Source organism: Lithobates pipiens, unplaced genomic scaffold (assembly GCF_037356315.1).
Source record: "Lithobates pipiens isolate NorthernLeopardFrog02 unplaced genomic scaffold, aLitPip1_a1.2 Scaffold_10, whole genome shotgun sequence".
Taxonomy (NCBI): domain Eukaryota; kingdom Metazoa; phylum Chordata; class Amphibia; order Anura; family Ranidae; genus Lithobates; species Lithobates pipiens.
The window spans coordinates 10,155,212-10,182,141 of record NW_027507686.1 but is presented as its reverse complement, the minus strand read 5'-3'; the positions used below and the strand labels follow the sequence as shown (position 1 = coordinate 10,182,141).

At 45.0% G+C, this 26,930-nt stretch overlaps 1 protein-coding gene across 1 annotated transcript; it reads right to left on the bottom strand.

Annotated features, from left to right (window-relative positions):
- POP4 (POP4 ribonuclease P/MRP subunit) lies at positions 1 to 26,930 on the bottom strand. The gene is made up of 7 exons (XM_077451450.1): positions 26,849 to 26,930; positions 14,925 to 14,974; positions 13,001 to 13,221; positions 10,484 to 10,561; positions 8,585 to 8,646; positions 4,360 to 4,461; positions 1 to 1,145 (listed from the first exon to the last, which is right to left on the bottom strand). The coding sequence occupies exons 1-7, from the start codon at positions 26,853 to 26,855 to the stop codon at positions 1,009 to 1,011; spliced, it is 657 nt and encodes a 218-aa protein (XP_077307576.1). The 5' UTR covers positions 26,856 to 26,930; the 3' UTR covers positions 1 to 1,008.

Below are 26,930 nucleotides of genomic sequence, written 5' to 3'. Positions count from 1 at the left end.
ATCAATTTACACTTTATTTTATTTTTACCCAAGACATGTAGCAGAATACATTTGGATGTGTTATATAAACAGAAAGTTGTTTTTTATTTTTTTTTTAGATTATATACAAACAAAGCAAAACAAAAAACACAAAAACAAAAATCCAGTGGTGATCAAATACCACCAAAGAAAGTTCTATTTATTTTGATAGTAATGTCATTTGGGTACAGCGTTGTATGACTGCGTAATTGCCAGTTAAATTAGTACAGTGCCGAATAGCAAAAAAATGACCTGGTCATGAAGGGGGCAAAAGAGCTCAAGAGTATGTTTTGCATGGGAGAATGATCTAGATTCAGTGGTCTCCAAACCATCAAGATTACACAGGCATCGATTAAAGTCACACATGTGTGAAGGGGCCTTGAAGTCCCTAATTTACCTCCCTCTCCTTTATGGGCTCCCAGGAAGGCTTTTGCATGATAAGAGGGCTTGTCTCTAAGAGCAGAAGTAAACCCCATACATTCGAAAAAGGATACAAAATAAATAAATAAAACAAATAAATCCTCGTTGAATAATTGACATCTAGGAGGTTAACTTCAAACCGTTCTGATTAAACCTCCCTCCCTGCGGTCAATGACGGCGCCCCATGCCCTGGTGCTGCCTCCTCGTTGCTATCATTAAGCATGCGCAGCCCTTTAAATGTCCCCTTTTTTAAATCTCATTAGAAGACTGAAAATGCAAACATTTTAGGACATCATAAAGCATGGCGGCGGTTTAATGGCACAGGATATTATGTGTCAGTTCCATAATATACAAATGTACTTTTTTTTTTTTGGAGGTGGGGGGTTATTAGAGGACAGTTTCATCATCACTCAATCCCTGCAGCCCTTGAAGCTGTTCCAGCGGCAGCAATATACCAAAATTACCTCCCCATGACTTGCTGCTTTCCATCGAAGTCTTCCATGTTTCTCCATTAAAAAATAAAATAAAATCCGGGACATATCCGAATTTCATCTCGACTCCATAACCTGGTTACAGGTCGACGTTTCCTTTGGCTTTAAATTTTTTGGCCGACCTCTCGCTGGCTCTCATCTGAAGCTTGCTCCCGTAGATGTAGGTGATAAATCCGTCAATTTCCACACTGAAGACGCAGTTCAACTTTGGAACAACTGTCGGAGGGGGAGAGAAAAGGGAAAAAGTCGGAATAGGTGTGTAAATTACAGGGAAGGGGACCCGAGTCAAACTGTCTTTGGAGAGATTGACTCGGTCGTTCTGTGAAACGTCTCGGTTATGGTTGTACTCCGAGTAACATTATGATGGCCTCCTGCTTTAGCGGTTTATAACGCTGAATTATGACATGCGGATGTCAGTGATGGGGGTTTGCTGAAAATCTATCAGGAATGAAGCTGGACTGATGGCGAATTAAAGAGCCAGTCCAACCAAAAACCAGATATATTAAAAAAAAATTATATATATATATATATATATATATATATATATATATATATATATATATATATATATATATTTATTTATTATATTCAGCAACATGGATTATGAGTTATGTGCATTTACTACTTTTATGCATTGAAGTCTGCAGAGCATTGCCCCATCGGTGCATCGCAGGTGCAATGCACAGGCTCTGTTAACTCCTTTGCACCCAGCCCCAGCTTCCCTTTAAAGAGGAAGTAAACCCTGATGAGTTTACTTCCTCTCATTCCCTGCAAAGGCAAAGCATAATGGACTACTATGCATCACATAGTAGTCCATTATGTGTCACTTACCCAACACAGGAGCCAGCGAAGTCACCGCTGTCCCCTGTAGTCCGGCGCATCCGTCTTCTCAGTGGGTCTCGCTGCTCCGCCGCTGTCATTCGGCGAAGCCGCGATGACGTCACTCCCGTGCTCGTTGACGGTGCCGCGCTCAGTGTGCCTGCGCGCCGCTGTCTACGGCGCATGCGCCGCAGACAGCGGTGCCTGTCTTTCTGCAAATATCTCCTAAACCGTGTAGGTTTGGGAGATATTTCTTGGACCTACAGGTAAGCCTTAATCTAGGCTTACCTGTAGGTCAAAGTGTGTTGTAAGGGTTTACAACCACTTTAATAGGGTCTGTACGCTCAGAGATGTTGGTGATCATGTGACCACTGTGTCCTGCTGGCTACCGATTGTTAGTAGGAACCGAACCCTGTCTTCAACAGCTCAATCTCTGTGCTGGGAGCATGCAGCGACCATGATCCCCGCACAGAAACATGAGCCACCCAGTGACGCATAAGTGCAGTTTGTAGATTTTAAACGTGATTGTAAAGGATCACAATTTATTTCAAAAAATAAAAAATAAAATGTATGTCTTACTTTCCTGCTCTGTGTAATTGTTTTGCACACAGCAGCCATGATCCTCCTCACCTTGGGTCCCCTGGCAGCACTCCTGGCTCCACCCCCCTCCTCCACTGAATGGCCCCTTAGCAAGCTGCTTGCTATGGGGGCACTCATGCGTGCTTGCTCCAGAGCCCACTCTATGTGTCCATTGACATACAGAGCATGGCTTGATCCCGCCCCCTGCTCACTGGCTGTGATTGACAGCAGCCGGAGCCATTGGCTCTGACCCAATGAAAGGGGAGAGATCCTCTGATCTTGTACATAGGGCTGGAATGTGATCAGGGTCAGGCAAGTGTAAGGAGGTGTGGGGGGGGGTCTCCAAACTTTCTAAACAAAGGACCAGTTTAAGGTTCCTCAGACTTTAGGGGGGCTGGAGTGTGGCCAGAAAGTGTAGAAAATGCCTCTGCGTCAGAAGACATAAGCAATGTCTTAGTGGTCAGTAGGAATAAACAAAATTACATAGCACCCCATCTTTGGTATTAGGAGAAATAGTGCCCCATCATTGGCGTCAGTGGCAGGAATTGTACCCCATCATTGGCAGGAATTGTACCCCATCATTGGCGTCAGTGGCAGGAATTGTACCCCATCATTGGGGTCAGTGGAAGGAATTGTACCCCATCATTGGGGTCAGTGGAAGGAATTGTACCCCATCATTGGGGTCAGTGGAAGGAATTGTACCCCATCATTGGTGTCAGTGGCAGGAATTGTACCCCATCATTGGTGTCAGTGGCAGGAATTGTACCCCATCATTGGTGTCAGTGGCAGGAATTGTACCCCATCATTGGTGTCAGTGGAAGGAATTGTACCCCATCATTGGTGTCAGTGGAAGGAATTGTACCCCATCATTGGTGTCAGTGGAAGCCAAAAGCCTGTGTACTCTGTTATCCCCCCCCTTCTACTCTTTAGCCCTGAATCCTGTTAAAATCCATGCTTTTACTACTCCATCCGTCTAGTCCCAGGAAGATGGAACTTATTTCATATTTGGACTAAAAGGTCTCCTGACCTGTATATTAATATTTGAAACATAGATAGTCTTTCTTGAAAGACCAATGAGACCTCGAGTCATTCAAAATGGGAGTATTTGCACCACTTATTATGGTATCTACCTTCCTAGAGGATCTTCTGCGACCTCCCTAATAACTACAGGTTGATGTGGGCTCCCACTTTATTACATATTATTTTTCCTTGTAATGTCTAATACCAGACTTTTCCTATTTTCTGCTTGTACCTGTGACAAAGTAAAATACTCATAGAAAAAAAAAAAATAAATAAATAAAAATGTGTAAACCCGACCATCACATCTATATGAGCTTCTTGTAAATCCTATTAAAAAACCACCGCCATTAATATGGAGTTGGCCCCACTTTTTCACTCTTCTGGGAAGGCTCTCAACATGATTTTGAAGTAAGTATTTTGTACCCATTCAGTCAAAAGAACATCTGTGAGGTCAGGTACAGATGTTGGATGAGAAGACTTGGCCCACAATTGGCATTCCATTTCCTCCCAAAGGTGTTCAGTAGGGCTGAGGTCAGGGATCTGTGCAGGACACTTACAGTTCCTCCACAACAAAGTCATCAAACCAGGTCTTTATGGAGCTGGCTTTGTACAAAAGGGCCTGTCGTGCTGGAACATAAAAAAAAAAAAAAAAAAAAAAAAAGGACCTTCACCAAACTGTTAATGCACAATTGCCCAAAATGTCTCTGCATGCTGTACCAATAGCAGTACCCTTCACTGGAAACATTGATTAGCAGGATGTCCACATAGGCAGGTGTGATGGTCAGGTGTCCACACTTACCTTCAGGCCTTATAATGCACACAGAACAATGAAGGCCAAAATTAATGTCAAGGCCCTGGCTGTCTACTCAGCTTCACTCCCATCTGGCCACAGCTAAGGGAATAAAAGACGTGGCAAATCCCTACTCTTGGCCTTCACACACACACACACACACACACACACACACACACACACACACACACACACACACACACACACACACACACACCTCACCTTTCAGTTTATCTTCTTTCGTGATTATTTTGAACACATGTTTCGTCTCCTGTAAAATGATGCCTGTGAGGCCGACATAGGTCGGGCACTTTGATTTGTATACTGGAAAAAGAAACAAAAAAAAGTCTAAGATGATGCTACAAAGAACTTCCACAAAATGTTAAATATTCTGTTAACTATTATACCATAATTATCAAGGAACAGTTCACGCGGACTGATATTTTAGTGTTTGGTGGATGCTCAAGAGTAAAAATGGAAATCTACCCATAACATATTCATGTAGAATGCATGTTCCCTGCTAAAGATATTATTTTTATCAATTATGCCACCAGAATTAGGGCTCTGGGCTTCAGCAAAATGGCAGCCTTCAGGAAGAAGAAACTGGAACAATGCTGGAGGCAATTTACAGCACAAATTGCCTCCGGCATTGTTCCGGTTTCTTCTTGCTGGAGGCTGCCCTTTTGCTGAAGCCCAGAGCCCCTGAGCAGCAGTAAATCCTTAGGCGGAACTCTCCAAATTCAGATGAAAAATAGAGAGCAACTGAGCATGTGCAGAACAGGGGGAGACAGTGTATTATTGGATTCAAACAGTATAGGAACTTATTTTTAATGTTTTACATAGCTATACCTGCAAAAGGGGCCAGCCTGAAGGGATTTAGCAGGACTGAAAATGGAGTTCCAGCCCCCCCAACCAAAAAAAAAATACTGTAGCTGCTGACTTTTAATGTTAGGACATTTACTTGTCCAGGGACCCCACAGACAAATTTTCAATCGCTCTTGGGTGCTGCCACCACCATTCCTTGTAAGGGAAACCAGCAGTGAATGGGCCAGCAGCTGGAAAAGGAGGAAGGGGGCGGAGGCATCTGCACCCCCTCTACCCCGAAAGGTGCCAAATGTGGCAGCAAACAAACGGAGCGTCCCTTTAAATTTTCTGACTAATCTTACACATTAAAGTCCAGGTTTCCTGTCACTCTGTTTGGGCCAAGCTGGCCAAAATGAACTATTTCCATAACAAAGTTTTTCGGCCACTGTAAGCACTGCATAATATTCTAGTAGCATTAGCTACATACAGTATACAGTGATGTGTTCTGGAAGATCAGGTGACTTCCTGTCTGCTGCTGGAACAAAAATGGAGTTTGGCTGGGTGCTTCTTAGACAATTAGAGGAGGCCTTTTTTAAATCAATCAATACAAGGCTTTCTGTAATTGGATGATGTGGAGAGACAGGCAGATGAAATCATAATCCACAATCCATCTGAGCCAATCAGAGGAGAGCTTGTGTTTACTGATTAAAAAAAAAAAAAAAAAATACAAGACTTCCTCTGAATGGCCGAGAAGTATTCAGCCAAACTCGATTTTGTGCCGGCAGCCCTCTGCTGCAGAACACAGCGCTCCATGCCGCACTGCTGCAGAACACAGCGCTCCATGCCGCACTGCTGCAGAACACAGCGCTCCATGCCGCACTGCTGCAGAACACAGCGCTCCATGCCGCACTGCTGCAGAACACAACGCTCCATGCCGCACTGCTGCAGAACACAACGCTCCATGCCGCACTGCTGCAGAACACAACGCTCCATGCCGCACTGCTGCAGAACACAACGCTCCATGCCGCACTGCTGCAGAACACAACGCTCCATGCCGCACTGCTGCAGAACACAACGCTCCATGCCGCACTGCTGCAGAACACAACGCTCCATGCCGCACTGCTGCAGAACACAACGCTCCATGCCGCACTGCTGCAGAACACAACGCTCCAAACCGCACTGCTGCAGAACACAACGCTCCATACCGCACTGCTGCAGAACACAACGCTCCATACCGCACTGCTGCAGAACACAACGCTCCATACCGCACTGCTGCAGAACACAGCGCTCCATACCGCACTGCTGCAGAACACAACGCTCCATACCGCACTGCTGCAGAACACAACGCTCCATACCGCTCTGCTGCAGAACACAACGCTCCATACCGCTCTGCTGCAGAACACAACGCTCCATACCGCTCTGCTGCAGAACACAACGCTCCATACCGCTCTGCTGCAGAACACAACGCTCCATACCGCTCTGCTGCAGAACACAACGCTCCATACCGCTCTGCTGCAGAACACAACGCTCCATACCGTACTGCTGCAGAACACAGCGCTCCATACCGTACTGCTGCAGAACACAGCGCTCCATACCGTACTGCACAGCGCCGCATACTGCATGTAGCTGATGCTACTATAAAACAGCAATCACAGCAGCCGAATCACTTAGTAATGGAAATAGTCGTTTGAGCCAACTTAGCCCAAACAAACTTAAAAAGGAGGCAGGAAAAATGGACTTTGGCTTTAAAGTGGTTACAAAGTCTCAATGTTATTTATCTTCATGCATTCTATGCATAAAGATAAAAACAAAACAAACAAAAAAAAAAAAAAAACCACCTTCTGTGTGCAGCGGGGCCCCCCCCACCCCACATACTTACCTGAGCCCCGTCTCTTTCCAACAATGGTCACAAGAGCAGTGGCTTTCTTGGGTCTCCTCCTCTCTATTGGCTGAGCGACGCATGTCAGCAGTGACATGTCCACTGACACCCGCCACTATCCGATCTGGTCCATCAAATCCAGATGGATGTTCTATTTTCCATCCGCCTGGCGGATTGGATGGAATCTGACAAAAACAGAGAGGCGGAGCAGTTTTCATCTGATCTCCCATAGAGGAGAGCGGGGCTCTGACAGATCCGGCTCAGCACAGCGAGTGGAGACTGACCCATCATCTGCCCTGCTCAGCGGAAATCAATGGATCGGTCCCCACTGAGCAAGCAGAGTCCGTCAAAATGGACATGCCCTGTGTGAAAGGGGCCTTAGGGAGGATTATAACCCCTGTCAGATTAATTTTTTTCTTATTCTCGGACCAATGCTGCATCCACCTAGGAAAGTATAATTATGGTAAACTCCCCCCCCCCAAAGCCATACTTCTCTTTTAAGGGAATCCCTTGGGGCCCACCAGAACTCTATTGCTTTTCTTTTTTTTACTTTCACTATCGATAATGGTAAACAGGACAACTAGAGAGGGTGAATCTCCCAAACAGGGGCACAGACAGCAATAAAAACAGACATGAGCGCTAATCCTTCTACACGCCATCCAAAACTTAAAAAAAAAAAAAAAGATTTGTCTTTAGTTATCCTTTAAGCTGTTATGTTGGATCTCTCATTATAAATCACACAGATTATGGTGAGAAGGAACTAAATAAATTAGAAAGTCTTCCAACTAGGGCGTAACACAATATGGTCCCACACTGGGCATTTAGCCCCGGGGCATGGGGCTGCAGCATTAAGCTTCAGGCAAAGGGCACATGTGTCCCGTCCAGTCCTACTCTATGAGAGGCTGACAGCTGCTGCGGCTGGAGTGGGTAACTAGAATTATTTTTGTTTAGGGCAGTGCACGCCAGGAATGTAAGGAAGCCTGAGATTTAGGGCATTCGCCCCTTAGCGCTTGCTGCCCTAAATGTTTGTAATGCTTGATGCACCCTATCATAGTTTAACAGGAAGCCAGCAAAAGGACTGAACAGATCACCTGTGCCCTCGGCCAGCACCTAAATTCTAGAGGCCCATGCAGAAGGGCAAAAGGCCCAGTGTGTATGGATCCTTAATATGTTATGCAGGGAGCTGGCATATATCTCAAAATTAAGATGATTTCTTCTTATCTCAGTACAGTCGATGGAGCTATGCAAATCATTGCTTAAATAACCCAACAGTCAAATCCACAAGCAGAGGTATTTGTGGGCTTTGTGATGGAATGAGACGTGAATAGCTTCTGTTCTATGAAAGACTTTTGCTGTATTATAACAAACAGCTCAGCCTTAACTCCTGTAACTAGGAAGGTGGCTAACATATAAATTAGATCATCTACTAAAGCCCCACACAGGGGCAGAATGTTGGGAGACAATTGCTGGTACACAAAGTACCAGCTGACATTCTGCCTGTGTGTATATGTCAGTCTGTCTGACTGAAGCCGGCTGTTCGACTGGCTTCTGTTGGACGTGCATGCTGGAAAACCAACAGCCGTCCGACTCCCGATCAGCGATGTCAGCCAATGGCAGAGAGAGCTGATCGAAGTATTCTGGGAGGGGGGCCGTCGTCCTGTCAGAACAGAACTGTAGTGTGTAACCGGCTTTAGTGAGAAGATTTGCGTTACCGTACTTTGTACACATCTGTAATCATTGATAATGCCAGAACACTATACATACCCATAACCAGCGCTCCATGCATATCCGCCTTCAGTAGCTTATTCTGGATCATCTGCGGTTGCCTACACAAGAATGATTTATAAATCGTAAGCTAGGATCACAATACTAACACAGTAAACACAAAGAATGGAAGCACAGAGAAGGGAAGGAATTAAATGCTAGCGGTCATATTTCCAGGACTGGCGAGTAGACTAAGGCCCCTTTCACACAGATTGACTGGTCGGGTCCACCTTTCAGGCAGACCCAAGTGAACCACCCATTGCCCTCTATGGACTGGCAGATGTCAATGGACATGAGTCCATTGACATCCGCCCAAAAAAAAAAAAAAAAAAAAACGATCCCATCTGCTAAAAAAAAATAAAAAACTTATCTGCAAGTGTGAAAGGGACCCAAGACCATAGAAGATGGTTTGCATGAGTGTGTACAAATGTACCTACATTCACCATCCCCACCCACTTCATATCATTGCTCTTCTCTACAATTAGACACTTAGTTTTTTCCTAATATTTTCTTTTCTTTTTTTAGTAATGATATCTGCCAGCTCTTGTGGGATTTTTGCGTGTGAAAGAATGACATCACAGTGGCTTACAGCCTTTTGGAATACAGACATCATGCATTCCAGGAGGCCTTAGGGTGCAGTGTAAATGCTGATGCGTGTCATCAGGGGGCCAGCTGTCTGTTCCTGGTTCTTACAGCTGCCCCCCCAATGATGTGCCATGGCGTCAACTGCACAAACCTGGGGACAGCCACCCTACTAATGACATAACTAAAAAATGCTGCAGTGTAGGACCAGGTGTAAGCTGGAGGTGGTAGAGGATTGCAACAAGACAGTTCTCAATTTACTGGATGTGAGAGTATGTATTTTGAGGATAACCCAGTAAACCAGGTAAGGGGGCAGATGTAGGAGCAGAGGAGTGAGGTTCCTTTGTAAGCTCAGGTTCACAATATGAATCGCCTATGAATTGCACTGCATTTCTGTGCAATTCACATGTGATTCAGCGCGGTGCACCACATTGCACCAAAGCAGTGCATTCATCAAATTTAGAAACATACTGCGTTTAAAATGACTATGCGATTCACTGCAGGCAAATGCCCTGCATTTGCAACCTGCACTTAGGGTGTTGTGAAAATTGCACTGACACCCACTGCAGATGGCAGGGGCAGTGCGGTTTGAACGCAGTGCAGGAAATGCGCATGGATCGAGGGTTTCCTGCACTGCGTTCTAATGTGAACAGGGGCTAAGGCCCCTTTCACACTTGTGCGACTTGTCCTGTAACTGCAAAGTCGCATGACAAGTCGTACCCCATGATTTCCAATGAGTAACATTCATATCTGTGTTTGACTTCAAGTCACAGCGACTTCAAAGTAGTCCCTGCACTACTTTGGTCTGACTTTGATGTGACATGAGGTCCATAGATCTCAAGATTACACAGGCATTGCTTCAAGTCGCATCAAATTCACAGCAAAAAATAAAAAAATTGTGGCAAAATTGTGCTACTTTCAAGTTGCACAAGTGTGAAAGGGGCCTAAGAGGGACCAAGACTGTAGAAGTTGTGCTGAAGAAAAAATAAATAAAAAAAAAAAAAAAAAAAGAGCTGACAGTCACCAGTATTAGCTGTGGTCTAATTGCAGCCGATCTTTTCACCTGTGCTTTATTCTGCCTTGTGTTCATGTAAGGGAGGCCGCCATCTTGGTAGAGACAGAGCTTTGCTTCCTCATGTTAGAGCCTCCAGCTAAGAGAACAGTGAGCAGCACAGTAGTGACATCACCAAATCTATTAAGACCAGAAATCAGAAGCAACAGTGTCTTAGATCTCATACTGCAGATATACAGCTATGAGGCTACTCGCGCTCGGTCCAATACCTTCTGTGCAAGTTAGAAAACCATAAAGATACTCACGCATCCGGCCTCAACCCATTACACAAGTCTCGGATATACTGTTTCCAAAGATCATGAAGAGGAAGAAACGTGTCGTATCTGAAAATGAGGACAACAGCAGAAATAGTGACAGACATTCAGACTAGAAACACAGACCATAAGCACAGTGAAATTGTGGTGAAGTTGCATGCATTTTCGGCGCAATTATTAAATGAAAAAAAAAAAAAAAAGCTGCATCGGTCACAGCCTGAGTAGAAAGGCCTGTCCTATGTCAGAATGCGGCATAGTAGGACCTTTGCTTTCTGTGTGGAAGCAGTGTTCTCTCTGCCAAGTATAAAACCATTAAAGTGCTGCGTTGGTCACTGTGTTACTTCACAAAACACAACTAGAAACAAAAAATGTATACAAAACCAAAAACATAAAAAAAAAATATATATATTTTTCTGCAATGGTCACTGCACTTCCTGCCGAGTCAGAGGTACAGCATTCAGCAAGGCTCATGTGCCCTGTTGATTGAAGAGCCGTAACTCTGACTCTGTAGGGTGCAGGCTAGACCTCTGCAGAGAGACCACTGCTTTCGCATAGAGCACAAAGATCCTTCTCTGTAGCATGCTGGCAGGGAACAGGCTCATCTTGCCCGACTGAGGCTGCTTTCTAAAAAAGGAGAAGAAAAAAAGAACTGCAAAACTTTGCACACTTTTTGATTTGATGCACCTGGAATGTATTTAGCTGATTTAACCTCTTGACAACCACAGAACGCAAAACAGGGTGGGCTTTAACGGCCATACGCATGCACCCATGTTTCTGTGCTGACTGTGTACTCCCAGCACAGTGAATAGGATATCAAAGACAGCTCTCAGACTCTAGATTAGAGCAAGAGCTGGTGGGGCTGGCTCCTGATCATGTGACCCCTGAGACAGTAAACCACAGTGGTCATGTGATCGGCTAGTTCTTCTTGCCTCCCGTGCTTAAAAAAACAAAAACAAAACCCTGCAAGACAAAAAGGCATAATGAGCTAGTATACTTCGCATGCTAGCTCATTATAAAATACTTACTGCAGCGGCGCCGCACACCTCTGAGGCGGCTGACATCTTCCCCCAGTGTCTCTTCCAGGTTCACGGGCTCTGCCGTTGTGAGTGGCTGGAGCCACGATGATGATGAGCGCCGGTCACGGAACACTGCTCTGAAGAAAGGGCATGCGCCAATGATGTAATCCGTGGGGTATAAAGCAACTATCTCCTAAACGGTGCAAATTTAGGAGATATTTACAGTACATACAGGTAAGCCTCATTATAGGCTTACCTATAGGTACAAACAAACCAGGGGAGTTTACTTCCTCTTTAAAGACCCTGTTAAAGGGACGCTGGGCCTGGGTGTGAAGTGCTTAAACAATGTTCAATTTATCTGTAAATTAAAAAAAATGGTTATGCCCCAGCGAAGAAGTATAGTGAACATGGCACAGTGGAAGAACATATGTAAGCAAATGATAGAGGGCGCCACCATTTAAGTGTAAGCCGTTACCATAAAATCAAGATAGAAAGTCATGCACTCACTGGATAATTATATCTTTCCTCTAGATTTGACAAAGGGGCGGGGCCTCAAATGAATAACCACGACCCTTTGTACACAGCGACATCACCCCCAAGATGAGCTGAAGATATCCAGAAGCCGCCAGCTCCAAGAATCATAGCGATTCCTCTTCTCCCTCCAGCCGCTTGCCTGCCAATCTCGGTTGTTCCATAGAGGCCTTCATTTACACGGATGACATGCTCATCTCATTCATTATCTAGCGAGGACATTACTTTATCTTAAAGCGGGAATGCACTGCGGGAAAAAAATATTAAAAGCCAGCAGCTACAAATACTGCAGCTGCTGACTTTTAATAAATGGACACTCACCTGTCCCGGGGTCCAGCGATGCCGGCAGCCGAGGCCGATCGATCGCTCGGCTCTCGGCTGCTGCCGCCACCATTCTAAGTGAGGGAATCAGGAAGTGAAGCGAAGCGGCTTCACTTACCGGTTCCCTACTGCGCATGCGCGAGTCGCGCAGCGCAATAGGAATTGTCCGCGCTGTCTCTGGGACCCGTGTGTGTCCCAGCAGACAGCGCGCAGGGACAGGAAGAGGCATAGACTCCCGTGGGAGTCTATGCCCGGAAGTGGGTGTAAATACCTGTCTTTGACAGGTATCTGCACCCCCTCCCCCCTGAAAGGTGCCAATTGTGACACCGGAGGGGGGGGAGGGTTCCGAACAGCGGAAGTTCCACTTTAGGGTGGAACCCCGCTTTAACTTCATGGTAATAAACAGCTTACACTTAGATGGTGGTGCCCTCTCTAGTTTGCTTACATATTTGCATCATGTTTACTCAGGACTTAGTCCAGGGGAGCAGCAACCATCACTTATAGTGGCCGTTTTACAATTCCCCATTTTTTCCTTTAGCCTTCTCTCCCTCTAGTCAAGAACATTTCCAGGGGAAGAACTTCATAAGCTCCCTCTAGTACCCGTCACGGTGCTCAGGAATAGAGAGGGCAGCAGTCTCACCTCTGCTGATCAGATTTGATGTCGAACAGCCTCATCTCCCGGCGCTTCTTGGCGGTCAGCGCTTTGGACTTGTTGCATTTCCGCTTCTTCTTCTTGTGGACGTGGTCCAGGACGACGGCCTTCCTGTGCAGATACTCCTCCACCAGCACCTTCCTCATCTTTGGCATACAACGCTTTAGAAAGGCATTGACGAATGCATCTGCTTTCTTTGAAGACTGAAGCTAGAAACAAAGCAAAAAAAAAAAAAAAAAAGTCTTCAAAAGTCTACAAACCAACCATGGTAAAAAACCTTAAAGCGGGAGTTACACCCCTTTTTTAGTTTTTATAAAGAGTCAGCAGCTACAAAAAGCATAGCTGCGGACTTCTAATAAACCGACACTTACCAGCCCCATGGTCCAGCGATGTGGCTGTCCAGAGGCTAGCTCCTCTTTCCCTCCCCCCCCCCCCCTCTGTGCCATCATGGTAACTGTGGGCACCAGGCCACGACAGCTTACAGCTTCACGGCCGAGCGTGCACTGCGCTCTCCTATTGGCCAGCCGATCTTCTTGGAGTTGTGTCCCAGAAGATTGCTGACAGGGAGAGGCTGCCTAGGGCAAGAGGAGGAGTCGCCTAGGTGGCCAAAGATAGGAAGTGGGACAGGAAGTCCCGCGAAAAAGGGTACACACTGCCCCCCCCCCCCCCCCAAAAAAAACAAAAAACGACATGCCAAATGTGGCATGTCAGGGGGCGAGGAGTGCTTAAAGTGGAAGTTCCACTTTTGGGTGAAACTTCGCTTTAAGTCTTTAGAACCACTTTAACCACTTAACGACAGAGCCTCTTTTTGAGATATTTGTTGTCGTCTACAAGTTAAAATCTTTTTTGTTGCTAGAAAATTGCTTAGAACCCTCCATATGTATGTATGTATGTATGTATGTATGTATGTACATACTAGAGAATAAAATGGCAGGCGTTGCAATTACTTTCTGTCATACCGTATTTGCGCAGTGGTCTGGCAAGCGCAACTTTTTGTAAAAAATAAAAAATAGTAAATCTAGCTTTTTTTTTTTATTTTTATTTTTTTTATATATTGTGAAAGATAATGTTACGTTGAGTAAATTGATACCAAACGTGTCACACTTCAAAACTGCGACCGCTCATGGAATGGCGACATACTTTGACCCTTAAAAATCCCCATAGGCGACATTTAAACATTTCTACAGGTTACCAGTTTTGAGTTACAAAGGAGGGCTAGTGCTAGAGTTAATGCTCTCACGCCAATGATCACAGCAAATACCTCACATGTGTGGTTTCAACACAGTTTTCATATGCGGGCGTAACTTACGTATGCGTTCGCTTCTGCATGCAAGCTCGGTGGGATGGGGCACTTTAAAATTTTAAATTGTTTTCTTATTTTACACAAAATATTTTTTTGTGGTGACTTTTATTCCTATTACAAGGAATGTAAACATCCCTTGTAATAGTAAAAAAAAAAAAAAAAAAAAAAAAAAAAAAAAAAAAAGAAGAAGTAGGGTCGCAGCAAATGGAAATTTTGGTGCCGAAACCGAAAATGAAGGATGTGCGCCTGGCACTCGCGATCGGTCCCGAGTAGGAACGTGGATCTGTGTGTGTAAACACACAAATGCATGTTACGTCAGGGGAGAGGAGACAGATCGTGTGTTCCTAGTATATAGGAACACCGGTCCGTCTCCTCCCCCAGTCAGTCCTATCCCTCCCCAGTTAGAACACACATTTAACCCCTTGAGCGCCCCCTATTGTCAACCCCTTCTCTGCCAGTGACATTTATACAGTAATCAGTCACTGTATAAATGTCAATGGTTTAAAAAAATAAAAATAAAAAATAAAAAATTGTCACACTGTACCCCCACAATACACAAAATATAGAAAGAAAATTTTACATTTTCAAAAGTATTTACAGAGGAATTACCTCCAAGCCAAGTTCTTTTGCCTCCTCTGGGGGTAATGTTTTGTAGACCTCTAGGAGAGAGAGAGGAAAAAGAATGAAAGCATTGTCAAATGTTTCAAAATAAATATTCCAGTTTTACACATAGAAATCTGCCAAGCTTGAGGGAGGAAAGCAGCTTCTAATGTACACTGTGAGCTCACAGTGTGCAGTGAATTTAGACTATGCCATTTCAGTCCAAGAGAGGAGTAGGTACAACTGTGCAAGACTGAAGGGAAAAACTGAGATCAGCGTTAAGGTTTTTATTTTATGCTTTCTAGTAAAGGACACAAAGCGCAACAAATCCTGACTAGGATTCAATTTCTAACCTTTCCCTACATTAGAAAAAAAAATAAAAATATGAACTTAAAGTCGCAGTGACTTTGAAAAGGGTGTCTGCACTACTTTGATGCGACTTAGCGCCAGAGTGTAAAAGTCACAAGTGTTGGAGTTGCACAAGTGTGAATGGGGCTTTCTATGCATTTTAAAAAGTCTGACCTAGCTTCACCTCCTCTGTGTTTTCCTAGGAATTAAAAAAAAAAAAAAAAAAAAATGGGACTTTATATGAAGTACGCGGTTGCAATTAGATAAATGGTTATTAAACAGTAATGTTTATTGATACATATAAATTGTAATATAGTTACTGTATTTGTCTGTATCAAAGTAATAACTATTCAATAAAATACATGCATATAACACAAAATAATTCTAGGTAACCTGTGATCTGTCATGCTGGTATATATAAAATTGTACAAATTGCATGATAATAAAAAAAATTTCATATAAAATTCCTGGAACACATGGTACACATGTAAAGATTCCATATAAATGACTAAAGCTGCATGATAAAAAATGAAACACGGCATCAATAAGCTCAACGTGTTTCGTGACTTAGAGCCACTCTTCAGGAGCAAGCCTGTGATATCATCTGCAAGAGAACATATGGAATCCTAATTTGTCCAACAATGTTAAAAAATAGTAATTGGTTGTCAAAAACAAAACTGATAAAAAGGGATTCCCCTATATATATAAAACTTATAACATTGATATAATGGTGGCATAACACTGGAAGCAATGAGCCCCCCTGGTGGCATCTTTTCCAGGAGCTGAGGCGATGTGTTCCGTGACAGAAACCAAGATAGACAGTATCCAGAGTAGATGTGTATCCATATAGTGATCCTCAGCCATAAGGGGATATTTTTATTACTATAACTGCATGGTAAACTGCATCAATAAGCTTGACGCGTTTCGTGGCATCCCCTCCTCCTTTCCGTGGTGCTGGGAGGGGCGGATGCACTTGCACTGTGCGTCGCCGCCACGCCCTACACGGTGGCCGCGTGACGTTACGTCACGTGGCTCCACTACGCCGGCGTTTTTACACCAGCTAGCACCATGGAAGTTGGTTTGGCCCCAGTTGCCGGGCGGCATACTTAGCCACTCGGGGGATGACCCCTCCCTCTCTCTTTGCACACTTTGCGTGACTGTGGGTGTTCTGCGGCGACGCCTATTTAGGTATCAGTCCCAGATGGTTCAGTCACTCGATTTAATCTCTCATTCACATTTGATATCATGCACCATCCCGGATTTCTAGTTTTCTACGTTTCAACATTAGGTATTCTTCGGAATCACGGTGGCCACTTATTCTTCTTTCCTCCCTTGTCTCCTCTGTTCATACTTTGATCTATAAAGGCTCGATTTGGTGGTTCCTTGTTTCACTCTCACCTAATTTTTTTCTATTTTTCACATTCTTTGGAGTTGGGTTTGTTGTTTTAACACAATCATGTACATTGGGTTATATTGCACATTACTAATGAAACGCATACTAACATTCCCCACAGAAGCCCTTTATGGCCGTTTTTGACCAATATCCCGGCCACGTATGAGGATCACTTTATGGATACACATCCACTCTGTGATACTGTCTGTCTTGGTTTCTTTCGTGGAACACACCGCTTCAGCTCCCGGAAAATATATTACCGGGGGGCTCATTGCTTCCAGCATTATATCAATACGCTTTAAGTTATATAGGGGCATCCCTTTATCAGTTTTGTTTTTGACAATTATTATTTTTTAACATTGTTAGACCAATTAGGATTCCATATGTTCTCGTGCAGATTTTATCATATGCTTACGCCTGAAGAGTAGCTCTAAGTCATAAAACGCGTCTAGCTTATTGATGCCGTGTTAAATTTTTACCACGCATTTATATGGAATCTTTTCATATGTACCATGTGTTCCAGAAATTTTATATGCATTTTTTATTATCATGCACTTTGTACAATTTTATATATACCAGCAAAGACAGCGTTCATAGATTACTTATTATAACTATTATATTGTTATATGCATGCATTTTAGTGAATAATTATTACTATGTATTATTACTTTGTACTTTGATATAGTCAAATACAGTAACTATATTACAATTAGATGCACCAATAAACATTACTTTTTAAAAAAAAACATTTATCTAATTGCAACCGCGTACTTCATATAAAGTCCCATTTTCTTTTCTTTTTGCTCATAATGCAAGGGATAGAGGCATATGACTAGGTCGCCGCTTCATATAAAGTACCAAAAAAAAAAACAAAAAAAACACTTTTCCTATTCCTAGGAATTAAATGCAACAAAACTTTTTTTTTTTTTAAAAAGGGACTTAGATGATGCTATTTCCGAGAGCCTTTCAGGACAATCTTGGAGAGAGAGAGAGAGTAGCTCTGCCCATTTCCCAGGAAACACATGCAGCCTATAAATCCCTCCTCTTCTACCATGGCTTCAGTTATTGTGTGGTCTCCGACATACTGGAAAACAAAGCACAGAAAACCATGATAGACACTAAACCGCTTCTAAGATAAAAGGGAGGGAAGTAGCGATTGTCCTGAAAGCCTCCTAGAAATACCATCACCGGTAAGTCTAAGTCTTTCTCAAATCGCCTTTCAGAACAACCCTGGAGAGGATAACAGAGAAACCTACCCTAGTGTGGGACTACTGCCTGCAGTACCTTCCTGCCAAAAGGCTTGATCTGCGGCAGACACTAAGTCCAACCTATAATGCCAGAGAAACGTCAAGTAGTTGGACTAAGTGGCAGCCTTGCAAATTTGTTCAGCCTCTCGGCCCAGGAAACTGCCATTGATCTCGTAGAACGAGCAGCAATACCTGAGGGGGGTATTTCTCTCTTCGCTTTGTAGGCCTCCGTGATTTCCCATCTAAACCATCTGTCCAGCGTGCTTTTGGAAGCTTTCTCCCCTTTTTACGTGAGCCTGAGAAAATCACAAAGAGAGCGTTTGATTTTCTGAATTCCTTGGCGACTGTTATGCCCCGTACACACGACCGGACTTTTCAACATCAAAAGTCTGACGGAATGATTCCGGCAGACTATTCGATCATGTGTGGGCTGCAGCGGACTTTTCATTCGCAAAAGTCCGACAGACTTTAGAAATGGAACATGTTTCAAATTTTTTCACCAGAACTCCGCCGGACCCAGTACCTACCGAGAAATCCGCTCTTTGTGTGTGCTAGTCCGACGGACAAAAACCGATGCTAGGGCAGCTATTGGCTACTGGCTATGAACTTCCTTATTCTAGTCCAGTCGTACGTCATCACGTTCGGATCTGTCGGACTTTGGTGTGATTGTGTGTGGCCAAGTCCCTTCATTCGGAAAGTCCATCAGAACTCCGTCGAAAGTCTGTTGGACCCAAGTCTGGTCGTGTGTACGCGGCCTTAGAAAGTGTAGTAGGCACCTCCTCAGATCCAATGTGTGGAAAGCTTCTTCTCCTGGGTTGGAAGGAGCGGAGGAGAAAGTGGGCAAGGCCATTTCCTGTGAAAGGTGAAAAGTCGAAGAAACCTTAGGCAGGAAGGCTGGATCTGTTTGAAGGATCATCCAGTCTGAACAAACCTTTAGAAAGAGTTCTGTGACTGCCAGGGCCTGAAGCTCGCTGGCTCTTCTTGCCGAAGTGAGGTCTACCAAAAAAATAAAAATTGTTTTAAGTTTTTTTAAGGATGCTTCCTGTAAGGGTTCAAACGGAACTCCTGTGAGACCCTGTAAAACAAACAAATCCCAACTTGGAAAAACTGAGATGTGCCTATTTTGTGCAAGTGCCCTAATAAATAAAAATCTTGAAATTAAGATGTCTATGGACAGTCTTCTTTTAAAAAAAAAAAAAAAAAAAAAAAAAAAAACCCCACAACACAACAGACGATAGAGCTGCCACCTGGGTTTTCAGGGTGCTGACTGCCAGTCCCTTCTCCATTCCATTATGCAGAAATTCTAATGCCGCGTACACACGATCTAATTGTCCGGCGTACTTAGTCCGGCAAACAATCTGGCGGATAGTCCGGCAGACTTTCTACCGAACGGACTTGGCCACACACGAGAAAGTCTGGCGATTGCTAGCGCGATGACGTACAGCACGTACGATGGAACTAGAAAAAGGAAGTTCAATAGCCAATAGCTTCCTTTTCGTACTTGCTTCTGAGCATGCGTCATTCTTAGTCCGCCGGACTAGCATACTCACGAACGTATTGTCCGCTGAAACCCAAGTCCGCAAAACTACTTTATAAGTCCGCTGGACTTTGCGCTGAAAAAGTCAGCTGAAGCCCACATGATCGGATTGTCCAGTGAAATGCGGTCCGGCGGACTAAGTCACCGGACAATTTGATCGCGTATACGCGGCATTAGGCTAACAATAAACTTCTGACCTGGAGGCCTTTAAACATACACCAGGAATTTAACTTTTTCCAAACCTTCACGGTATATGGCCCGAGTTACCTCCTTTCTACTAGAGAGTAGAGTCTTCACTAATTTATCCGACAGTCCCTTGGCTTTTAGGAGGTCTTCTTCAGAACCCAAGCAGTTAGATGTAACCGGCCTGCTTTCGGATGATTCACAGACCCCTGCATTAACAGGTCCTTCCTGGGCAGCAGCTTCCATGGAGGTTTTGTGGTAAGGTTTAGTAGTGTCGCGAACCAGGGTCTTTTTGGCCAAAAAAAAGGAGTGACCAGGATCAGATTGGTATTTTTCCCCCTGAATTTCCTTAGGACCAGTGGTATCAGGGGAAAGGGGGGAAGCGTAGCACAGCTGGCAATGCCACAGGTGTGCAAAAGCATCTATGTCTACAGCCCGGTCTTCTCAGAGTGAGAAGAACTCTGTACTTTCGTGTTCTGTTGGCTGGCAAACAGATCTACTTGAGGCTGTCCCCACACTTCGGAGATTATCAAGAAAACTTCTTGGTTCAGACTCTACTCTGCTTCCACCACTTACCTTCTGCTTAGTAGGTCTGCTAGCAGATTCTGGGACCCTTTTAGGTGGACCACTGACAGAGGCCATGTTCTGTTCTGCCTAGGCAAGTAGCTGACTGGCTAGTTCCAGGAGTCCTCTGCTCCTTGTTCCAGTACACAAGCTACTGCAGTCGTATTGTCCGAAAGGATGTGTTGTCCCTTTAATGCTTGTTGAAAGGCTAAGAGACCGAGAAAGATGGCCTTAAGTTCCCGTCAATTTGAGGACTTTTGGGCTTCCACTTTGGACCGAGCCCCCTGAGAGGTACTCACGTCTGTTAGACGCTTGTCTAGTGGAAAGACCCAGGAGAGACCTCTTGCCAGGTTGGTTGAATTCCTCCACCACCAGAGCGCCGTTTTACATTTGAGGAAAGTTTTATTTGTTTCTCTAACAACTCCTGGTGTGACCATCTTTGTAAGATATTCATCTGAAGAGGTCTGGAATGAAATCTGGCCCACTATAGATCAACGCCGTGAGAAGTCCTAAGACATGGCTGATCGAACTGAAATTGAGAGATTAGATTGAATCGGATTTACCGCAGATTGGATCTTCTCTTGAGGCAAAAAAATTCTTTGAAGCACCGAGTTTATCGTATAGCCTACTGACCTCATCTCCTGTGTTGGTTCTAGATTCAGGAGCTACCCTAGGTTCTTGAGGTGAGTCTAACGACACGTACACACGACCGTTTTTTCCAGTGGAATAAACTCTGACGGTTTTTCCGACGGAGTTCCACTGAAACGGTCTTGCCTACACACGAGCACACCAAAGCCCGATCATCTAGAACGTGGTGACGTACAACACGTACAATGGGACTAGAAAAAGGACGTTCAATAGATAGTAGCTAATAGCTGCTGTCTCGTACTTCAGAGCATGTTGCGTTTTTGGTCTGTCAGAACAGCATACAGACGGACTGTTTTCCCGATAGGAATTGATTCCATCGGAAAGATTTAAAACATGTTCTATTTCTAGGTCTGCCAGAATTTCTGAAAAAAAAAAGTCCAATGAGGTCCCCAGACATGAATGGAATATCCGATGAAAAGATTCTGTCTGACTTTTTCTGCCAGAAAATCCGACCGTGTGTACACAGCATAAGACACCTGAAGATTTGTTCTTTGGAGTCCATGATATGGGATGACCAAGATCCCTCTTAGCTTCATTGGGGTCACCTACTGGGGTAAGATCATCATTTGTTTTTAGGGAGCTGGTCTGTGGGAGATCTAAAGAGAACTCTTCCTCTTCCCTTACCCATTTGGGAGACCCAGCAGCTCTTGTGGTCTTGATCCCTGCTTGTGTGGGGCTGTTGAACAGCATGAAAATTCTTTTTGATGGGTTGTTTCTTTTTGGAAGGGAAAGCCTTTTTCTTGGCGGCTGTCCTACACAGGACTATTTCCAGGTCTGATCCAAAAAGATCACCCGAAAAAGGTAGGCCACAAAGCTTAATATTGGAGGCTGTGTCGCCAGACCAAGTTTTTAAGCAGAGAGCACGTCTGGCTGAATTAATCAGCGTTGATGACCTTGCTGCCATCTTAACCGATTTGTCTGATGCAACAGCCATATATTTCACTGCCTTCAGTAGCAATGGGAAGGACTCCAGAAGATCTTTCCACAATGTGCCCGCCACTACGCGACTCTTCAGCTTCTCTACCCTGCATCCCTTGCAACAACCGTGGAAGCCATACTGGCTTTTTTCTCTTATCCATCGCATCCTTCAGCACCCCCATATCCTCAAATGCTAGGTCTGTGCAATGGGAAACCTGCGAGAATGCGGCATTTACCCAGTGTTTCTTATTCCAAACCTCTGACTCCTTATCTTCGAAGTGAAACCTTCTCCTAAGGGTCTTGGAAAAGAAGGGGGCCCTTTCAGGGTTCTTCCATTCTTTCTTTACCGTGTCTGAGAGGATTCTATGGACTGGGAACACTGTTTAGTGTCGTCTAGTCCTTGGTACATCTAAAGCCCCATACACACTATCAGATTGTCTGCTGAGTTTTTCCTTCAGATTTACCAAAACCATATAATATGAGGACAAACCTTAGGAGTTTCAATGTGTATGCAATCAGTCAGGCCCTTCTACTACATGGTTTTGGTAAATCTGAAGGAAAAACTCAGCAGATAATCTGATAGTGTGTATGGGGCTTTATGAACCGATAGTTGCACCTTTTCCTCCTGGACCTCGAGGGTAGTGTAAATCGCTCTCAGAAGGTCGTCCACTTCCTCCAAAGATAGTTTGTACCTAGAGGCCCGGCTATCATCTTCCTCTTCCCCCTCTGAATACCTGAGGGAGGGAAGAGTACTTGCCTCCTCATCCCTTGAGTCCACGACCTCTACTGGTCTAGAGGACTTTTCAACATCCAAAGTCCGACGGACTGATTCCGTCAGACTATTCGATCGTGTGTGGGCTGCAACGGACTTTTGATTCACCAAAGTCTGACGGACTTTAGAATATGGAACATGCTTCAAATTTTTCCAAAGGAACTCCGCCGGACCCGGTCCCTTCGAAAAATTCGCTCGTGTGTATGCTATTCCGACGGACTAAAACCGACGCTAGGGCAGCTATTGGCTACTGGCTATGAACTTCCTTATTCGAGTCGAGTCGTACGTCATCACGTTCGAATCCGTCGGAGTTTAGTGTGATTGTGTGTGGCCAAGTCCGCTCAGTCGAAAAGTCCGGCAGAACTCCTTCGGAAGTCTGTAGGACATAAGTCCTCTCGTGTGTACGGGGCTTAAAGCGGAGGGCCGGTTATACAAAAAAAAAAAAGTCAGCAGCTGCAAACACTGCAGCTGCTGACTTAATCAACACACTCACCTGTCCAGGGTGCCCGCGATGTCGGCCGCCCGAGGCCGACCCGTCCCTCGGCTCTCGGGTCCCGGTGCTGCCATTCCTTGTAAGGGAAACAGGCAGTGGAGTCTTACGGCTTCACTGCCCGTTTCCTACTGCGCATGCGCGAGTCCCGCAGCTACTGTGCATGCGCGAGTCCCGCAGCGCTTTCTGAATGGGACGCGCTGTGTTCTGGAACACACAGTTCCCAGAACACAGCGCGACTCATTACCCAGAAGACGCCGCGACGAAGACAGAAGACAGAAGATCTCCGCGGAGGAGGAAGAGGAAGATTAGGAGAAAGTGCCTAGCAACAGGCATTTCTGGTAAGTAAAAAAAAAAAAATTATTTTTTTTGTTTTCAGGGTGGCCCTCCCCTTTAAGTTCCCGTACTGAAGAGAACAACTGCTTGTATTGCTGGGTTGTTTCCTCTTCTACCAATTCCTTAATACAGGACCTGCACATTGCCTATTGCCCAGAATCTCTGATGGGGTTTTTGCAGGAAGGACATTTCCTCCGACTCGGTGGGTTTGAATGCTTGAATTTTCCCTAAATCTTTTTCCTGTAATGAGAAAAAAAAAAAAAAAAAACTCGCCTAGGGGCCCCCTGACACAAACTTTCCAACCCTTAGAGCACAACTAGACCCCCAACAGATAGAAGGAAACAGTGCCCCGAGCAGTGAAATCTCCCCAGCAACCACCAAGCCCAGACTGCAGGGTCCGAGCGGAGTAACCTCTGACCCTGCAGCCACAAGTTCCCTGCAGGGAGGATCCAAAAACAAACACAACATAAGCCCATATGGACAGGAATAAAAGGTACCATTGTACCCCTCTTTCCATAACAGGAGTCAGGCCAAACCATGAATCATAGTTTGAGAGGGTGCCTGGTTCTGATTTGCATATCAGTCAGTCCACCCCTGTATATAAAGAATGAATAGTTGTAATTCCCACAGGTCCTCTTTTTTTTTATTAATTTCTTACTTTTTCTTTAAATCAGAGCTGTTCCATGTTTCTGCCTCCTAGACAGGATTCTGCAACCTTCCATGACACAGACTGAAGATTTAATGAAATTATGGGGTTTATGTATCAATCTACAGCACGCTACAAAACTGCATATGCCCAGATTCCAGGGGGAGGATTTACGGCCCCACAAAAGCCGTTTATTGCGGTTTATTTTTACTGGGACTCAGGAAATTTATCAGCGACATTACAATTTGCTTTTTATTGCTCGCTTCAATAAAACAAGCAGTTTTTTTTTTTTTTTTGTAACAAGTCTCTAAGCCGAGAGAGAGAGAACGTTCTCTGCTGATTGTGGAGGGCGCATTGCGTCACGTCTCGTCTCTCTCCTCTCGTTGGTTTTCCCTCGGCGTCTGACATAATTGTTTACTGCTCTGGCAGCTGGTACACGCCGTCTGCCTCCATTTTCTCTTCATAATCTGCTTTTCCTGTTTGAGGAATCAGTTAGTAAAAAAAAAAAAAAAAAAAAAAGTCATCTCTGGGGTGACAAAATAAAAACAAAAAACCTTAAGGCTGAACTCCAACCTTCCCTTCGGTCTTGCTTAGTTGTAGCGGCTCCTCTCCCGGACTGAAAACGGCTTACTCCGATTTCACTGCACACTGTGAGCTTCTCACAATGTGCAGTAGAAGCTGCAGGAGGTCAGACAGAGCCCCGCCTCATGTCCTGGCCAGAGGATGTCCAGCATCATCCAGTAGCTCTTTCCACCCAAGCCTAAAATGTCCCCGGCCCCGTCCCTTTCATATACTGGATTTAATTTCTTTCCATTATGACGGTTCAGCATCACATGTCGGCATTACCTTGGGTGGTCTGCATGCAAATAAAGCATGCCAAGAAATGACCACTCCTCCAGACTGATATCAGTCTATAAAGGCATCTTTCATATTAGCATAACTCCTCCCACTGCTTGCATCAGGAATGAGGGCTCTTAAGAGGAGCACTGAGGCACGGTGCTGTGATGTCGTCAAGAAGCCATGTACAGCCTCCTGCCAGCAGTGACTCCGCAACTCAGCACCCTCTACTCCCCCCCACCAGCAGCAGCTCTGATACCTCCTCCCAGAAGTAATTTAGCATCTCAGCTCCACCCTCCTCCCCCCTACCATCAGTGACTAGGCAGCTCAGCTCCTCCCTCCCAGTGATGTCCTAGCAGTTCAGATCCCCCTCTCAGCTGTGACACAGCCCATCCCCCAACCTCCTCCTCACTATCATAAGTGACTCAGCTTCCTTCTCCCAGTGATGTCTTAGCAGTTCAGCTCCCCCTCTCAGCTGTGACACAGCCCCCCCCCCCCCCCATTTCCTCTTCACTACCAGCAGTGACTCAGCAGCACAGCTAAGAGAGCTCCAGATATGTGTTTACATTAGAGATTAGAAGGCACCATGTCCTGCCCTGCCCCTTCATTATGACATCACAGGCGACCCTTTACAGGCAGATTCCCCAAGCGCCCCCGCCGGTAGTACCTGTAATAGGATTATTCCTCCCCCAGTTTGTAATGAGAAAGCTGGCCCCCGGGGTCTTCTTATTGCCAGGGCCAGTTTATGAAGACTGGCGGACTGCAGTTTGGATGTTAAAATGTTTCATTTATATCATTTTTAGAACCGGTCATCAAAATTCTCAGTTTTCCCCGATATCCAGGGCCACTCGTGTGTGAAATCTATAAAAATCCCCAAAATTCCCCTATTTATAAGACGCATTCCCAGAAAGGTGTCCCCAGACTCCCCCCCCCCCCCATATAAGATGTGCCCCTGGAGATATGTCCCAAGACATCCCCCCCCATATAAGATGTGTCCCTGGAAATGTGGCCCCAGACCCCCACCCCATATAAGATAAGATATGTCCCTGAAATTGTGATCCCTGGGGTCTCCCCTATATGTGTCCCTGGGGTTCCCAGTATATAAAATGTGTCCCCGGGGTTCTCCCCTATACAAGGTGTTCCTGGGGTTCCCGAATATAGAATGTGTCCCTGAAAATGTGTCCAAAAGGGTGTCCAAAAGGGTGTCCGTATATACGAATTGTCCCCTGGGTCTTCCCTATATGTATCCCTGGAAATGTGTCCCCTGTATATAAGGAGGTGCCCCTGGAAATGTGTCCCCTGTATATATATATATATATATATATATATATATATATATATATATATATATATATATATATATATATATAAGGTGCCCCTGGAAGTGTGTGTGAGTGTGTGTGTGTGTGTATGTGTGTATATATATTCCCTGGAAACGTGTCCCCCATAAATAAAAAGGAGGTGTCCCTGGAAACATGTCCCCGTATATAAGGAGGTGTCCCTGGAAACGTGTCCCCCGTATATAAGGAGGTGTCCCTGGAAACGTGTCCCCCGTATATAGGGAGGTGTCCCTGGAAAACGTATCCCCGTATATAGGCTGTGTCCCTGGAAACACGTCCCAGAGGTTCCCCGTGTATACGAGGTGTGTCCCCAGGGTGTCTCCTACATATGTCCCTGAGGTTTCCCCCATACAAGACGTGTCCCTGGAAATGATAGAACTCCTTTTAGTAAATAAGCCAAATATCTCTAAACTTGAATCTCAGCAAAAAAAAAAAAAAAAAAAAAAAACACAGTGTTCTGCATCTCCCATAACTCCCCATCATTCCCTCACCGCAGTGCATGCTGGGAGGTGGGACCCCATTCTATGTCTGGAATATCATTTATAGCATACTCTCGGGTACCCCCAAGTGCATGCTGGAAGGTGTCATTCAAGACCAGACTTTCTTTATATCTATGATAACAAACCCCCAGACACCCCCTCCATCCGGGGCTCTGCATCCATGACAACACTCACCCGCCATCTCTCCTCATGCGTGCCTACAATCACCACTTCCGGGTTCCTTCTGATGACGTGTTGGGGGGCGGTCCTTCCCGGT

What these genes read in the sequence shown, in the direction of transcription:
- POP4 (XM_077451450.1), bottom strand. An exon ending in ATCAAATCTGATCAGCAGAG is followed by an intron (nt 10,562 to 13,000) that starts GTGAGACTGCTG and finishes CCTCATTTTCAG; the next exon opens with ATACGACACGTTTCTTCCTC. An exon ending in AATGGGTTGAGGCCGGATGC is followed by an intron (nt 8,647 to 10,483) that starts GTGAGTATCTTT and finishes ATTCTTGTGTAG; the next exon opens with GCAACCGCAGATGATCCAGA.